Source organism: Heloderma suspectum, chromosome 2 (genome assembly GCF_057233095.1).
Source record: "Heloderma suspectum isolate Gila_16-S chromosome 2, 16-S_ref, whole genome shotgun sequence".
Taxonomy (NCBI): Eukaryota; Metazoa; Chordata; class Lepidosauria; order Squamata; family Helodermatidae; genus Heloderma; species Heloderma suspectum.
The window spans coordinates 97,477,202-97,494,937 of NC_139459.1; the positions used below are offsets into that span (position 1 = coordinate 97,477,202).

Sequence of the window (17,736 nt, forward strand, 5' to 3'; positions counted from 1 at the left end):
GACAGGGAAAACATTGGAAGAACTTACCCATGTAGAATCTTGAATGAGACAGGAAGAGAACCAGCTGAGAATGGAGTCATTCAAACCAGGAAAGGAGCGGAGTAGGAGGGTGATCAACTATATTAAAGGTAGCAGAGAGGTCAAGATGGATGAGTACAGAGAAACGACCTTAGGGTTTGTCAGTGATTTGGGTGAGGGCAATTTTAGTGGAGTATAGGGGTAAAAGTCATATTGCAGTGGATCAACAGAGGAGTGAAAGTCAAGAGATGGGGCAGCAAGATCGTTAACAGACTGGCAACGAGACCACATTATGCCAGTACTTTTCCAGCTGCAATGGCTGCCAGTCCATTTCTGGGCCCGTTTCAAAGTGCTGGTCTTAATATTCAAAGCCCTTAATGGCTTGGGGCCAGGTTATCTGAAGGATCGCCTCCTCCCATATGTGCCTGCCCAGACCCTAAGATCATCTTCAGTGGGCCTTCTCCATGAGCCTCTGCCAAAGGAAGTGAGGCGGGTGGCTACCAGGAAGAGGCCCTTTTCTGCTCTGGCACCATGGCTGTGGAATGAGCTCCCTAGAGAGGTTTGCCTGGCATCTACATTGTATTCCTCCCAGTGCCAGGTGAAAACCTTTTTATTCTCCCAGGCATTTTAGCATTTTAGCTTCCTAGTCTTTTAGCTTTGGTGTTTTAACTCTGTATTTTAAAACTCTGCATTGCTGCTAGGTTTTATTCTGGTTGTATTGTTATATTGAGGTTTTAATGCTTTTATATTTTATATTGTTTTATCCTGTGATTTTTGGTTCTAATTTTTGTGAACCGCCCAGAGAGCTTTGGCTATTGGACAGTATAGAAATAAATAAGTAAGTAAGTAAGTAAGACAGCAGGAGTAACTAGCGTGGTTAGGAGCTCAGAAGCCGTTACTAGAAGAGAAACTGGATGACAGATAAAAGGACAAAAGGGGTCAAGGGAAGCTTTTTGTTTGTTTTAAGTATGAGAGGAACAGTGTTGTGTTTGAATGCAATAGGGAAGGAGTCAGAAGAGCGGTATCAGTTGATTATATGGTGGCGAAGAGTTATACTGGGGAAAATCTCAACCAGGAGTTGGAAGGCAATAGGATCAAAGGGACTTGTGGATGAGTTAGATGGTGACAATAAAGTGAGATGTGTATGTGTGTAGGGGGTTAAGGTGGGGTGTATGAAGAAAGAAGCTGAATCAAATTGAATACATGGGGAAGGAAGGTAGAAAGATCAGAGCAGTTAGTTGCTACTGTTTTAAACATTGGCTCAGGTAAAATCCTGAACATAGAATGAGAAAGGGGCAGCACTTAATAGGGTTTCAATCCTGCATACTAAACAAAAATGATCAAGAATAATCTTCTCATATTTTGGCACTGCTCTTAGATTCTGTGGCTGGTTTTTTTCTTGCAGGCCAATATCTTCCTATACTTGTTTCATTTTTCTCCGGATGAGTTCGTGGATCCTTTATCAGGCTAAACTCTGTGTTCTTGTAACAGAGTTCTATATTTTTAATGGAAATCCCTTCTTTTGTTCTAGTGATAGTTTCCTCATGCTATCATATTGATCATATATCTCAAGTGGAATGAGTCATTGTCATGGGTTTGAAGGTCGGGAGGTATTTTCAGTGGGGAAAAGGTTAGGAGGAAACAGTTCAAGCAGTCCCTTTCACTGCTGCACTTCCACTCAAATTGCAGTGTAAAATTGCATTTTTTAATTAAAATAAACAAACACTGGGAGGGGGGCATTATGGGTAATATGTCATTTACCCTGCTCTGGAAGAGAGTCACAGAACCTGAATGGACAAGGGTTAGGGTGTGTTAACTTTATGGATTAAAAGGCTACAGGCAAAGAGTCCAAGCATACTGTAATACTTAGTATTCATATAACTGGATGCAAGCCAAATGTAATACAAATATAGGAGTAGGCCCTTCAGTTCAATCCATAGAAGTATTGCTACCATGAATACAAGTGTTGAGGAGTGCATTTCCTTATTTGAAATGGTTTTGAAACATGCTGAGCTCTTTGACCCATGATGCTCTCTTTCAGATTTTTACTCCCGGAACAACGTCATGCCTTTTCACTTTATAGTAGTGAATAAATGAATGTTTTCTGTTGACTAGCCACCATGGCTGTTGCAATTTCAACATAAAAAACATGGGGTTGGATCCTGATTTAGGTGCATGCAACAGGGCTGGCAGAAGTGGATTTACCCACCACCTCCTCCGCACAGGAGCCCCTGCAGTGCCCTGAAAATGCTACGCACAGAGACAGTTTGCATGATCAAATAAGCCAGGGGTGGGAAATCTGTGGCCCTCCAGATGTTTTGGTCTACAACTCCATCATCCGTCAGCATTGGCTATGCTGACTGGGGCTGATGGGAGTTGCAGCCCACCAAAATGAGAAGGCTACACATTCCTCACTCATAGTTTACAGTAATAAACACCATTATCAACATCAATTTATTTAGAGCAGCATCCATTGTTTCCCCTCATCATTTTATCCTCACAATAACCCTGTGAGGGAGAGCGACTGGGCCAAGGTCATGCAGTGAGCTTCACAGCTTTTATTTATGAAGTTAGCTTTTTCTTTTGTTTCTTACCAGTGAGCTTTTATCCTGTGTAAAGAGCAAGCCAAAATATTCCCTTATTTTATTTGTAAACTCCAAGCATCTTTTGCAATCCTTTATGAAACCTACAAAGAATATTAAAATGATAATGCATGTTATATACATTGTCGTTTCTCACTTTAGATTCTAAAGAGAAACAATGAAAAAATGTGTATTGTGTTACCCACAATGTATATAACATGCATTATCTATTTAGAAATAAACATACTATTACTGCTGTATTACAACATTTTATAGTTTTAGTGGATATGTTGGCACTGCAATCCTATACATGTCTACTCAGACATAAGCCCCATTGGATTAAATGGGACCATCTCCCAGGTGTGTATAGGATTGCAACCTTTGCTGGAAAACAATTTTGTAACTGGGAACATTCTTGGTCTTAAAGAATTCTAAGGACACTACCTCTATGGCCAGGATGGTGCTATATCCTATATTCTGCCATTCCCTCATAGGTTGGTCCAAAGCTTCTTTTGACAGTAGGGGGCATTTGGAATCCCAAATCTTGAAAGTGCTTTGTATCGAAATAAATCTGTGGAATATACAATCTTCCAGTGGAAGAGGTATCTGAGCTAAAAACTGATTTAGGGCACAATGCTATGCTGATTTAGACAGAAAAAAGTCCTACAATTCCCAGCATGCTCCAACTAGCATGACTGGCTGAAGAAGGGGTGCTGGGAGTTGTAGGACTTTCTTTCTGTCTAAATAGGCACAGGATTGTGCTCTTAGAGGACTAGAGCCAGTGTAGTGTAGTGGTGAGAGTGACGGACTGGGAGCCGGGAGATCCGGGTTCTAGTCCCCACTTGGCCATGGAAGCTCACTGGGTGACTTTGGGCCAGTCACAGACTCTGAGCCCAACCTACCTCACAGGGTTGTTGTTGTGAGGATACAACGGTGAGGAGGAGGATAATGTAAGCCGCCTTGAGTTCCTTGCGAGAGGGAGAAAGGCGGGGTATAAATGCAATAAATAAATAAATAAATAGAGATATTCAAACTTCACTTCTTTATTCATTCTGGTCCACACTTTGGTGTTGAATAAGAAGCCAGAAAGCAGGAGCCAACTTCAGCATCCTCATCATCAGGGCAGTGGCACCCCAGGGATTTCCCTCTCTCTCTTTTCACAAAGCCAGAGAAATCCTTCCAGATTCACACAAAAACCTGAAGAGGGCGCATAAGCAGTTGGGGAGGGAGCAGTGGCAATAAGTTGATGGTCAGTGGGAAAGAGGGTGAAAGAGAAACTCGCAAGAGAAGCTTGTGGTGGTGGTTGCTGCAGGAACACAGGAAGAGTTCTGTGCTGCTGTCATCAACAGGGAGGAGTAAACACAAGAGAAATGGAAAGGCTGTGGATCAGGGACCCAACATTTAAAATATCATTGGGAACTTACCAGCCTTCTTTTCCTGAAGGTCACTAGCAGATTGTTAGTGGCTAGCAAATAAGAACATATAGAAAGCTTCCTTAAACCATCAGACCATCTATCTCAATCTTATCTATACTGACTGGCACACAGACCTTTTCCCCTGACTTACCTGGAGGTGCCAGGGATGGAGCTGGGACCTTCTGCATGCAAAGCAGGTGCTTTACCACTGAACTACAGCCCTTTTCTTACCTATTTTTCAAATACTGCCAACAAGAAATGTCTGCCTCAGTCTATAATTTTGCAAGGTACTTTAACATGGCACCTTAATGACTCTGCCTCATACTTAATGACTCTGCCCATACTCAACCCCAGCAATTTTACATTTGATTTGATTTTCATCCTTGCAAAGATGGCATTGTGTTATGTTGATTCTCATTCCCCTTGAATTTTTCTGCCAGAACTGGAGATAAAACTGGATGCAATGGTGTGTACTTAAAACATGACTGGCTCTGGATTATTAATTTTTTGAGGTCATTAAACTTGCCAAATTGACTAGGACAGTGTGAAGTTTCCTCAGATCCTATTCCTTTTAAGGAACACAGTTGCCACTAGTTACAGGATGATGAAATCAAGGCGAATGCAAAGAAGAAAAAAGGAAGAAAAAAGAAAGGATGAAAACAAGCCAAAGTGCAATTTCTATCACTGCATAAAATAAGAATACTATCCCAAATCTTCCTGAAGGAAAGTGTCAGTTCTTAAGGCAGGGGCCCCCAACGCAGAGGCCACAGGGACCATGGCACTGCAGGGACCTCCAACCATTCCCACAAAGCTCACTCCTCCCTACCCCCTTCAGAAGAATTGTTTTAAGAAAAACCTTGGAAAATGTTATGTGCAGTCTTATTTCTCTCCCTTTCTAGCTTCTAGCCTTGCTGTCTCTTTCCCCTTTACCTTGCTATTTCCCCCTTTCTCCTAGCCTCGCGATACCCCCCTACTCTTTGCTCACTTTTGACTAGCCAGGCCCCAATAGCAGCCATTATGTGACTAGCCACATCCTGCATGGGAACCATTTTGTGGTGATGCCCACAGCAATTTCTCACATTCCCAAATGTGCCCACGCATCCAAAAAGGTTCAAGACCCCTGTCTTAAGATATGACAATGTAGAGTTTTAAAGAAGAATCTGACTTTCCTTTGATTCACATTATGTAGGAAATTGAGCTTCTGTAAAACATATGTAAATAAATAACATGTTCTGTTTTGTTCTGCAGATTTCCTTCCTCTTGCATGTGATAAAAATACTTAGCACAGAAGGAGATCTTCAGATGTGCTGAAGAGTGAATCCTCATAATAGTTGTCTGGTACCATAGAATAAGGGAGTCTTAAAGAAAAAAAAATAATAAAAATTTAATGAAAAATGCTAACATGCTTTCTACAAATCTGAAATGCAATAAGTTGGATCCTGACTAAGGTTGTAGTCCTGTACATGCTTACATGAAAGTAAGCCTAGTTGAACTCAGTGGGACTTTTTTCTGAGTAGATACGTATAAGATTGCACTGTTAGTCTGGGTCCAGCCCAATATATTTACTTATTTGGAAGTTTAACCAGCTGACTCCTGCAAGCTGGGGTGAGTAATGCGGTAAATTGTTGTGCCTGGCAGTTTCCACACCATTTCAGTAGCATATGAAATTGCCTTAAGACAACTGAAACAGAAGGGTAGAGTCGTGAGTCTCTGTGTTACCTGAGGATGGAGAAGTGGCTACACATGAAGAGGACTGTAATGAAAGCTGGGGTGGAAAGCAACACTCTAGGGAGGAGGAAGCTGTAGAGCAAGTGGCACAGGATGTAAGGAAAAGCTGGGCAAGACACAGAAGATGGGCAGAAGTAGGACTAGCTCTACCTTTAGGCAGAGTGAGGCAACCACCTCAGGTGTGTGTGTGTGTGTGTGTGTGTCTGTCGTGGGGGGGGGGTGTCTGTGTGTGCCGCAGCAGTTTCGCAGGCCATTCCACCTGAGACTCTGGGCCATTCCCCTCTGTTGGTTGCCTTGCACCCCCACCCCAAGCTAGCTTACCATTCTCAGGAAGAGTGGAGGATGCTGTCCCATCCCCAGGTTTGAAATAAGATTCAACTGCTGGTCCAGTCAGCTTCTGTATGCAGAATAGGGTGAGGACCACCTTGTCCTTCACCTCCTGCAGCAAAAATGTGTTGGGGCCATTCTCCTAATGAAATGTCTAGGATGGGTGCTGCAGAAAATGTATGTGCGCGTGTGTGTGTGCGTGTGTGTGTGTGTATTTCATAACATTTGACAAATGCTGTCCTAATATGTTTGCCTCAGAAGAGAGAATATGACAATTGACTATTTTAAAAATGACTCAGAGCATGAATGGTTACAGGCAATTATTGTTAATCACTGGTTTACACTTTAATATTACTACATTTAAATGTAGTATTTTAGAATATGAAATTAACATTTAAATGTAGTTAAAATGTGGTATTTTTTGAATGAGGGGAATGCAAAACACAGCTTTCCTAAGTAAGGGTTTAAAATGAAGATTGGTGCTTTTTTTTGCATTGGTTTCAAGGACCTGCCTTTCAACATTTTCTAAGGCAAATGGAGCAAGTCAGACATCACAGTGGCAATTCCTGAATTGTTTAACCGAGGAATTGTTTAACCTGAGGATGAGCACCCTGCACAAGGCACGCAGGAGCCATTTCCGATTTTAATCAACAACCCGTTTGTTAGGTTATCTCTGGTTTGTATCCCCTAAACAATGCAGAGTTTTTGGGTTCCCATGTCACAAAATAACCCAGGAATGGGTGTTCCTGGGTTGTTGATTAAAATTGGAAATGGCTGGCATGCAGTGGTTATCCCCGGCAATTTCTGGGTTAAACAATACAGGAATTGCAGCTATGATGTGCGAATCAGGTCTCTATCTTAAAGGTAAGATGGCATCTACCCAAACAGTAAGAGTTCAAAAGTTCAGCTCTGTTATGATTGGTTGCCTGTTCTGTTCAACAGAGACCTGTGGTGGCAGGAGTACAAGGGAAGGATATAAATATAAAGGCAAAAGAAATCTAGCAGAGCAAAACTTGAAAAGGCAACAAATACAAAGGAGGAGAAAAGCTGCAGTAAGAAAAGAAAATGCTGAGTTGAGAGCATTGTTTTCAATGGAGCTTAAGCACAGTCGTTTTTTGAACTACAGCCGAAGCAGAGCTGGCATCAAAGGTAGGCATCTGCCAAGGGCCCATACTCAAGGAGAGGCCCTATTCATTGCCACCTATTTGTTTACCTGCCTCTTGCTCTGGGCCAGATAATAGCAATGGTGAGAAGGAGAAGCAGTAGTTGCCCCAGCCTATCTATTCGCTGGCTCTCTGCCTGTCAAGCAAGCAAGTGGAAGCAATGATGAGAAAGAGGATGAGGTTCCCTAGGAGCTGGTGACAATGGCAATGAGAAGGTTGATTCACTGAGGGTTGCCCAGTTGTCCAAAGGCCTTCCAAAACCTGGAGCCACGCTGAGGGAAAGGATCAAATGACAGAATGTCCCCCACAAACAAAGGAAGACAGCAAGCTTAGAATCCTACAGTTTTGGCTTTTATACAAGAATGCTGGCAACTGACCCAGAAGTCAGGAAACCACTCAGGCCATTAAAGAAGTATAATTAATGGCTGGTTGGCAACCCTAGCTCTGTCTTCAGTGAACCATTTCCTTTGCTAGGAAGATTGCTGCTTAACAGCGGAGAATGGGTGGCTAAGATTTCTTCAATGGGACTTAATGGCTGGGAATCTCAGTGCATTTCAAAATGACACCCATCAGAGCTTGGAGAGTGGTGTGCCTGTGGCCAAAGCGGTGAGCATGTGAAGAAAGTAGTTTCGCGGTTTGGATGGGACCAAGTCAGAGGCCCGGTTTGCACGCAACGGCAACCCAGAATACGGGTTGAATATCGGTTGTTGTTATGTGTGAAGCCCGCACTATGGTTTAACCATGGCTTGTTAACCACAAACAACCCAGAAAGGGAACCCATGGGTCGTTGTTGGGCTGCTGGTCAGTGGCAGGGAGCGAGCTGCGAGTTGGCCGAGGGAACCTTGTGGTCACGGGGTTTCATGCCGGGAATCCAATTTCACTAAGGCATCGGCTGCCTCGGAAGAGGGGCCTCCCTTCTTGGCCCCACTGACGCTCTCTGCCCCTCGCAAAGCGAGGCCTGAAGAGCGCCCCCGGGCGGGGCCCCGAGGGACCCCAGCCCGTCGGCGCCGCTCCCTCGCGCTGCTCCAGGGCGGGACGCGGAGGAGTGGCGTCGCCGGCGGCGGGACAGCGCCCACCGACCGGGGCGGGGCTCAGGCGGCAGCTTTCTGGGCGCGCCGCCGCCGGCTCCCCCGGCGAGAAGGGCGAAGTCGGCCGAGCGGCGGCCGCCCCCCGCGCCTCTCGCTGCTTCCCGGCGCGCGCGCCCCGCGCGTCCCGGCAGCCGGCGGAGGGAAGGGGCTCTGCAAGGGCGCCGCCCGCGACCGGGGCTTGTTGCCGGTCAGGAGCCGAAGAAGGCGGCGGCGGCGGCGGCCTGCCTCCCCGCTCAGGAGCGCGCGCGGGCGCCCCCGTCTGGGGCTGCCTTCGGGGCGCCGCTGAGCATGGGCGGACAGTGCTGCTGCTTGTCCGCGGAGGAGAAGGCGAGTCGGATGATGAGCCTGGAGATCGAGCGGCGGCTGCGCCAGGACAAGCGCGACCGGCGCAAGGAATTCAAACTGCTGCTGCTGGGTGAGTCGCGCCCGCGCGCCCTCGCGGCGCCCCGGGAAAGAGCGCCCCCGCCGCGGTGGGCGGCGTCCCCTGTGGCTGGGGCCGGGTCGGCGGGGGCTTCGCCCCGGGGCCTCGCTCGGCGACGCCGCCGCCTTTGGCGCAGGCGAAATAACGAGGAAGCGAGTCACTGGGCATATGCAGAAGGCCGCCGCCACGCCTCGCCTCGCCTCAGGTAGGGCTTTTCGCGGAGAGCGTTTCCTGGTCCGCATGGGGTGATCTCAGCTCCTTGGAGAGGGCAGGGTTGCATTCCCCGACCTGCCGGGCGGGACTTTGCCTCGCGTTTTTCAATCGCTTTAGTGCTAGGAAAACTTCGGCTGCAAGCCATAAAACTGCTTCTTGCTCCTGTTGAGTTGTTACTTTTTATGGACACGCGTAGGATTTTATGGCCTCGGCCTTGTAGTCTGTACATGAGATGTCACCGTTGTTCCCAGTTTATGGATGAGAGGCTGAAGCCAAGGGGAAGGTTTCTGTACAGGGCGAACCAAGGCTGTCTCCAACTCCTCCTGACCTGTTTGTAATGTAGATACAGAAAGCAGAACGCTGTCTCCCTAACTAAAGAGAGCCAGGGTGGCGTAGTGGCGAGAGTGCTGGACTGGGAGCCGGGAGACCCGGGTTCTAGTCCCCACTCGGCCATGGAAGCTCACTGGGTGACTTTGGGCCAGTCACAGACTGCCAGCCCAACCCACCTCACAGGGTTGTTGTTGTGAGGACAAAACGGAGAGGAGGAGGATCATGTACACCGCCTTGGGCTCCTTAAATGAAGAAAAAAGGCGGGATATAAATGTAATAAATAAATAAATAAATGACTGACTCACCGACTGTCTGTCTGTCGACAACAGTCCATCCCCTGGATTAGATCTCGAATGGTGAAGTAATTCTGCAGGCTCTAGAGTAGGTCTTGAAGGCTAATTTGTGCAGGATTGAAAGTGAATTTAGAGGTGGATTGAGGGATGCAGGCAGAGCTTGTGCACACAAGTGCAGTACCCATATGATTTCATCACACTCCTGCTTTTTATTTTTCCATCGGGGACTGACACTTTACAGTGGTGCCACTTAAGATGGGGCTTTTATGTTACCTTTGTGTTGTGTGGGAGCTACAGCAGCACCACTCGTTTCCATGCTGCCAGGGTAACATGTGACGCCCCTCTGCAGGCCACATAGGAGTAGCCCACCTTATATTTCCTTACTACTTCATGGAGAGCCAGCTTGATGTGGAGGTTAGACTGTTGGGCTTGGACCTGGGTTCAGATCCCTACTTGGCCATGAAATTCATTCACCCTGTTTGCATGATCAAAGCTGTGGCGGCTTAAATAAGTCACAATGGCTTGTTTTGATCCCTGGTACATGCTGGCACATGCCGGGCACCATTTTCCTAATTCCCCACCTAGCAGAGGCTTGTCATGTGGTCTGTACCAAGGAGGCATGGCTTGTTTGAGGGGGAAACAACCCTCAAATAACCCATGGCCTTATTTAAGCCATGGTGGCTTGTTTGATTATGTGAACTGGCCCATTGGGTGACCTTAAGCCGGTTACTGACTGGGTTCACAGAACATGACAATCCATCATGGGTTGTCATGTGAAGCAAGCCATGGTGGGTTGTTGTGTCATCCGAACCTAGACCACGCCCCACAGGATGGCTTGTTTTGGGACAACAAGCCACCCTGACAACCCATGGGTTCTTGTAGGGGTTGTCTTACCCATGATGAGTTGGCACATTTTCCAAACCTGGCAGAGCCAACCCATCATGGGTTGTGGCAATGGGGTACAAAACCGCTCAACAAGAGCAGGAAAACCCCCTGCCACTCTTCCCGATCACACCCACCCAAGCCACCTCAAACCTACCTCACCAACAGCTCCTCCAATGTGCCCAAACAGCACCTCGGAGGGGCTGTCACTCATTCCCCAATCCCTTAAAAAAAATCAGCCCCCCAAATTTGAGCAAATGGGATGCACGTACCCCCATATATATATATATATAAATAAATAAAGTTTTCTGGCCCCAAGAATTTGCGCAGATATGTTTCTAAGGGTTGTTGTGGTTGTTGGTCTTTCACAGTTGCGCAAATGTGTGCTTAATGGCTGTCAAACATATATAGGCTTGCCAGTGCCCTTGCATGTTTCAGCTGTCAAAGGGAACAAAGTGCAGTATGAAACATACAAGGAAATTGACAAACCAGACTGCATGTAGGCTAATTTGATAGCTGTTGGCAATGACAGGTCAGGACAAGGGGATAAGATCATCCACTTAGCAAGGTGATCCTCAGGGTTTTAAATGTTGAACTGACACTTATGGGTGCCCTGTTTCCATTCCACACTTTCCCAAGTCTCCAGCAAGTCCCTTTAAGAGAGTTCTAGGGTCCACCCCCTGTTCGTGGCTCCCATTCACAGTAACAGCTTGGAGTGGGAGCTGTGAAAGGGCGGGTGGATTGACTCTGCAGCTCCCATAGGGCACCATACCACCAGATTAATATGAGAAACCACAGAATTAAGTGAGAGGAGACCACTCTGCAGCTAAGGCAACACATAAAAAGCCAGTCTCAGGGCCAAGCTATGTATTATGCTAAACAGATAGTTTGGCACTGCCTGATTTGGTTTTCATTTTGTTTTTAAGAGCAGCTGTGGAAAGATTATGACTGAGACCTTTGCAAGGGGGAAAGCTCTTTTAACCCCTGCTGCCCCCAATGAAAATCATCACATCTTCCAAAGCGCCATTTCTGTCAGGAGGGAAACTGCCATTGGCTCCAAGAGCAGCTTGGAGGGTGATTTTCATCAGGACCACAGCACAGGGGGAAATGGTTAAAACAACCCTCCTCCCTTGCTATGGTCCTGATCCTAGTGCCCTCTCTGCAGGGCCGATTTGAAGTTTGATAAACTTCAAAAAAATAATCACATGGTACCAGGCTATCTGTTTAATGTAACATGGAGTTGGCCCCAAGGGTTTGGAGTCTTGATTGGAACAATTAAGTGGCAACAGTCCATATAGATAAACTGGGACTCCTGTGAAGCAATCAGAAAAGCTGTAGTACACCAGTTGCTGGCAAGGGCTTCCTCGGATCAGTAGTGCTGCAGGTAGCTCATGCTGTATGCACTAGAAGCCAGCCACATCTAGCAATATTCCTGTCCCCCACTAATGGAAAGTGGTCGCTACATGTGCTGCTGAAAAAAGTTGTTGCTGGGACAACTTAGGAGCCAAAACTTGGGGGGGTTACGAGTGGAAGATGTTGTTCCTGTCTGGACACTCCTGTAAAACTCTGTGAATGTGGCAGTGGAATTGCACAATAAAAGCCTCATCTAGAGAGCCAGTGTAGTGTAGTGGTGAGAGTGACGGACTGGGAGCCGGGAGATCTGGGTTCTAGTCCCCACTTGGCCATGGAAGCTCACTGGGTGACTTTGGGCCAGTCACAGACTCTGAGCCCAACCTACCTCACAGGGTTGTTGTTGTGAGGATACAACGGTGAGGAGGAGGATAATGTAAGCCGCCTTGAGTTCCTTGCGAGAGGGAGAAAGGCGGGGTATAAATGCAATAAATAAAATAAATATAGAAGCACCTGTACCATGGAGTGCTGAAGCACATGGGATCACAGCCTTGAAGAGAGAGAGAGGGAGCCGGGAGTGGGAGGAGCAACAGGGAAATTCCTGGGTACTCAAAATGGTGTGGGTAGGTGTAAGAGGGCGTAATGATGCACCTGAGAACAGTGTCACATGGGCTTATAAAATAAGGAGCTGCTGGAACCACTGTCCCTGCCCTCCACTGTCTCTGCAACAAGTGGCGCGGTCATTCTTGCTGGTCTCTCAATCACAACTTCTCTGGAACTTCAGTAAATGTTTATGAGACCAGCGACAACTGAACAATGGTGGAACTTTCAGAGATTAGCCACACTATTTAGTATGTCAGCTGAGGCACCACATTGTGGGGTTTCTTACCCACAATTTACGTTAGTAGCATTATCTGGCTGAAGGAGGGGAACTTGGGACATGAGGGCCCTGATGCTCATAGAGAGTCTGCTAAAGAAAGTGGTGGGAGAGGATGCTCAGCACAGGGATGCCTTTGTCTCGGGGTGCCTCCAGGTGGAGGGCTCCTAGGATTGCAGAAGGCATAGTGCAGCTATTCTGTCTTTTTCTTAATGGATTTTCTGTGGTAAGAAAAAAGACAGAAGAAGTGGGAAAACACAGGAGGGCTATGAGTGGAAAACATCATCATCTGTGCCTTTGAACCCTAAATATGTATTCAGGGTTTAAAGGCACAGTATCTGGAGTGCAATGTATGGAAAACGTCCTAGTGAGGTTAGCTGAGGACGTACACTGCTAGTTGTGAGTAGGTACATTGATACAGGTGTCTCTAAGCTCTCTTAAAACTGTGTAGAACATCACATCTGTTGTTGCACTTCAGGAACTTTCTGTAAGAAATCAAACAGAATAAATAGTATTTTTTCAGTATTAAATAAATATTTGGTCCTCAATCCACCTAGAAAGGAATGGATCAAGTTGGCAGGGACTAGCTCAGGTCCCACTGCTTTTAGTGGGACTTAAACAAGACTAATAGTAGCTGGATCAGGTTTCTAGTGTCAACTTATTATATTTTGTTAAAATGAATGCTCACTGAAACAGCTCTGTTTCATTTGCAGAGAACTGCATAACAGATGGTAAGTAGTCTGCAGTCTGTTTTCCAAAGGCTGTGGATATGGGGTGTGATTTTTTGTTTACATACAGGATACGTGGTGCCTTGTTTGACATACACTAGCTTCTCTTGGATGTTTTGCTTCTCCTCTTCCTTCTATTAGTTTCCCTTTAAAAAAAAAGGGGGGGGGAGATACATTGTATTCTTAGCCATGTGCCTTCACTTTACTGCTAAGTGGAAGCTGGTCTGATCTTCCATGAATTCCTTCCTCAGATATTATACTATTCATGCAAGTTCGTGTTCCAAGATAATGTCTAGTATTAATATTCTGTGGACAAACAATGGGTGGTGGCTGCTGGTGTTGCCCTCAGGCCTTTTTTTTTTGGAAGCATTTGGTGTGTGCGTGCATGTGTGTGTGAGAGAGAGGGCATGGCGGGGTGGGGAAGGGTGGGGAGAGGCAATCTTCTATAACAATAAAGGAGGATGTGTGACTGTTGGTCTGTCAGCACCATAGCTCCAAAACTGTGAAACTGAGACACCTCATACTTGGCATGCATAGTAAGGGGATGCTATGAGTGTGTACCTCAAGATTATTTCATTTTTACAGTGTAGTAATGTTTACTAATTTAAACATGGGAACGTAGGAAGCAATCTTAGACTGAGTCAGACCATGGTCCACTTTGCCCAGTATTGTCGACACTGACTGGCAGCAGCTCTCCAGGGTTTCAGATAGGATTATTTCCTAGCCCTACCTGGAGATGCTGGGAATTGAACCTGGAACCTTCTGCTTGCAAAGCAGGTGCTCTACCACTGAGCCACAGGCCCTCTCTGAACATGTCAGTGTGTTTGAAGTAGTGCTGTGGGTTTTCTGGAAAATTTTGAATTGGGCTAATTTGCATAGGGTGATAGTTTCCTTCTAAAAATTGTCACTTTGCATTGGAACATTTTCTGATGCCCTAGAGCAAGAGTGGGAAAGTTGTGGCCTTCCAGATGCTTTGGCTTACAGCTTCCATGATCCCTTGCCATTTTCTATGTTGGCTAGGGCTAGTAGAGTTGTAGGCCAAAACATCTAGGGGGCCACGTGTTGCTTATCCCTGTCCTAGAGAGCAATCTAAGTCAGCATCTTTATTTTACTTGAATTTAGTAAACAACAATGCTAAAGTCTGGCATGTTATTTTTTTTTGTCCCAATACAGTGGAACTATTTGACCTAAAATATTTGAGGGGTGGAGGGTGGAGGAGGATTAAAGCACACCTAATGAGATTTAAATGTTATATTATGTAGAATTTTTATTGGAATACTTGTAAAAAAATTAAAGACAATAGTATGTACTTCCCTTACATTGTTTAAATTTAAGGACAAAGTTACTGAAAACTGTTGACACGCTAATACATTTTTGCAATCCAAAGAACTGTGCATGATACGTTGACAATGACTCATCTATGACTGAGATTGCCAAGTTTGTCTAATATTTTATTTGTAACTGGCATGCATGAATTGTTACTAATTGACTTCTGAGATGGAAAAATTTCCACGGAAAAATAAAGCACTGCAAAATTTTCTGCCCTACATCACTGGTTTGAAGCATGCAGTCCTGTTTCTCGTCACTAGGTGACAGACCTCCCTAAACAGTGTGGTAGTCGATATAGTCTGAAGTGGGGTGGTGGTATGGTTTCCAAGGGACAGAGTTATATGGCTGCCCCCTTTCCTGCTTTGGGGCAGCCCCCCTCAGGAGAGCGGATTGGGCAGACCCCTCCCTCGGGGAGCTATAGGGGTATACCATGGCAGGGGTGCCAGCAGGTGCTTTGCTGTATCAGAGTAAGGGCTATTCCAATCCATGTGAAGCTGGATCCATTTATAGAATAACTGAATGACCAGAAATAGGTTTAACACTGTATAGTTAGACATTTCAGCTTCAGCCTTCCTCAGTAATGGAGACTGTGTTACTGAGTTGTAGCAGGCTAGGAGAGTCTGTAATTTGGTGGCGGGTCCCAGGTTTAATCGTTGCAAATTCAGGCATGGCTAGAAAAAACTCCTCTCTGAGATGCTAGAAACCTGCTGCCAGTCAGTGTAGGCCAGGGTCCCTAACCTTTCGGGGCCTGTGGGCACATTTTAGTAACTGTTGTGGGCTCCACCACAAAATGGCTGCTCTGGAGTTGCGGCTAGTCACAAAAGACAAGTAACTTGCCCCAAAAATGAGTACAAGGCAGAGGTTGGATCGGAACTGCAAATGCCAAACCACATATGTGACCCTATATATCATAACAAAATGCCCATTTCACAGAAGGCAAGCTGGTAAGGCTTTGCCAGCCATCCCACCAAGGGCTGGCCTAAGTCATGATGCTCCCTGACATAATGCTTCCTGTCCCCATGTGTCACTCTCACCTAGGATGACCATCCAAAGTCACATTTATTTATTTATTTATTTCACTTTTAGGCAGTCCATTAACTGGAGTTCTCTGGGGAGTGTATAGGTAAATTTAAAAACATAATGCAAAACAGTAAATAATGATAAACAGTATATAATAAAGCCAAGATAAAATCAGCCACAAGGCAAAAACAATGCAGCACCTAAAATCCAGCACCAAAATAAAACACTGCAAAGATCTGACAGCATTAAAACATTATTTTCAATGCTTGGGAGAATAAAAAGATCAAATTACTTGGTGCCAAAAAGTCCATAATGTAGGTTTCAGGCGAGCCTCTCTGAGGAGGACATTCCACAGATGGGGTGCCACCACTGAAAAGACTCTTTCTTGTACTCATTGCATTGCCTCATTTGGTGGGGGCACTTGGAGAGGACCTTAGAGTCTGGGCCTGGGAGGAGGCCCTTCTTCAGAACCTGGCCTCACGCTGTCAGGGCTTTAATGTAGCACTTCCCAGAGTGCTTTAAAAAAAAATCCAAACATGCGTGCGTGCGCGCGCGCGCACACACACACACACACACACACACCTCGGCTGATTGATGCCCACACTTCAGGCATCTGGTGAAGGTTATGCTGCAATAGATCTCTTAGCTTTTTAGGTGCCGAAAGACTAATTTTTCTTATGATAAGTGTAGGTACTCCATAGGCGTTACATATTCAAAAGCTCTCAAAGTACTGATCAGATTTCCTAAATAAAGTGGGTGAAGGTGATGTAGCAAGTCTCAGCTTTTTTCATAGGAGCAGCTGCATCTTCCTGACAGAATCATTTGGAAACTTGTTTCTATTTCTCAATAGAAATATTTTGAAAATTAGAGCATAGGTATGTTATCTGTCATACTACTTACTGTCATTATGTTTTTTTTAAGTCTTCTTCCCTTATGACTAATAACAAAGTAATTTTTAAAACAGTGGCAATTATTGATAGTGATCTGTACTAATGCAGCTTATGCTGCAATCCTATACATGCTTACCTGGAAGTAAAACCCACTGAACCCAGTGGGGCTTACTTCTGAGTAGGTATGTATAGGATTGTGCTGTTAAAGTACTTAGAAACTGATGTTTTAACTCACCCAGACTCCATTAAGCCCAGAAACCTATGCTTAAAAACAGCATTAGTTAATTCTTGTCATTTATTTGTACTTAATTATTTGCTCAGTGCCTTTTTGTTACTACTGCAAGAGAAATTTTGAATTAAACGAATGTGGTCTGTAAGTAAAAACTGTATTGTTCATTCACAAACCCAGCATAAGAGCTCTTTTTATACGCATTCTTGAACTAAATAGAACTGTTTAACGGAAGAGAAGTACTTAAAAGTTTTCTTCTGTTTTCCCTCAAACCCCACCCCACCCCCATCCATTACATTGTATGGCCCATTGACAGTGCAATGCAAGAAGAGGCTGAAGAACCAATAAGCTTATTTTAATATTTTCCAAAGGAAATGGTCCAAAGCCTGAGTTTATGGCCCTTATTATTGGCATTAGGGAGTCTCAAATGCGCCGTTTAAAAATGTTACTTGTGAAAACACTCTTAAAGGATGGGAAAAAGAGAGAAATGCTGCCTAGTGATTCCCAAGACGTAGGAATGGACGTTGGAATGGGAGAAGGCGATGAAAAGAGCAGATTTATGTAGTGCTACTCCCAGTTAAAATTCATTCATTCTTTCATTCAGTATAGTCATACATTTTATTCAAGGTATTTGCTTTTTAGGGCCAGGCATTTGCAAAGCAGTGTCCACAAAATGAATGAAACAATGAGAGCCAGTGTAGTGTAGTGGTGAGAGTGACGGACTGGGAGCCGGGAGATCCGGGTTCTAGTCCCCACTTGGCCATGGAAGCTCACTGGGTGACTTTGGGCCAGTCACAGACTCTGAGCCCAACCTACCTCACAGGGTTGTTGTTGTGAGGATACAACGGTGAGG

At 45.4% G+C, this 17,736-nt stretch overlaps 1 protein-coding gene across 3 annotated transcripts in view; it reads left to right on the forward strand.

Moving 5' to 3' along the window:
* Positions 1–8,319: 8,319 nt before the first annotated feature.
* Positions 8,320–17,736, forward strand: part of LOC146352520 (guanine nucleotide-binding protein subunit alpha-14-like) — a 52,082-nt gene continuing 42,665 nt past the window's right edge. The window contains exons 1-2 of one of the 3 annotated variants that reach the window (XM_084834267.1): positions 8,665–8,947; positions 13,401–13,418. In XM_084834267.1, the coding sequence (XP_084690393.1) occupies positions 8,911–8,947; positions 13,401–13,418 (55 nt within the window). In that variant the 5' untranslated portion in view covers positions 8,665–8,910. Of the gene's footprint in view, positions 8,948–13,400; positions 13,419–17,736 lie in introns of all 3 variants that reach the window. The other 2 variants (XM_084834266.1, XM_084834265.1) reach the window with 2 other exon arrangements.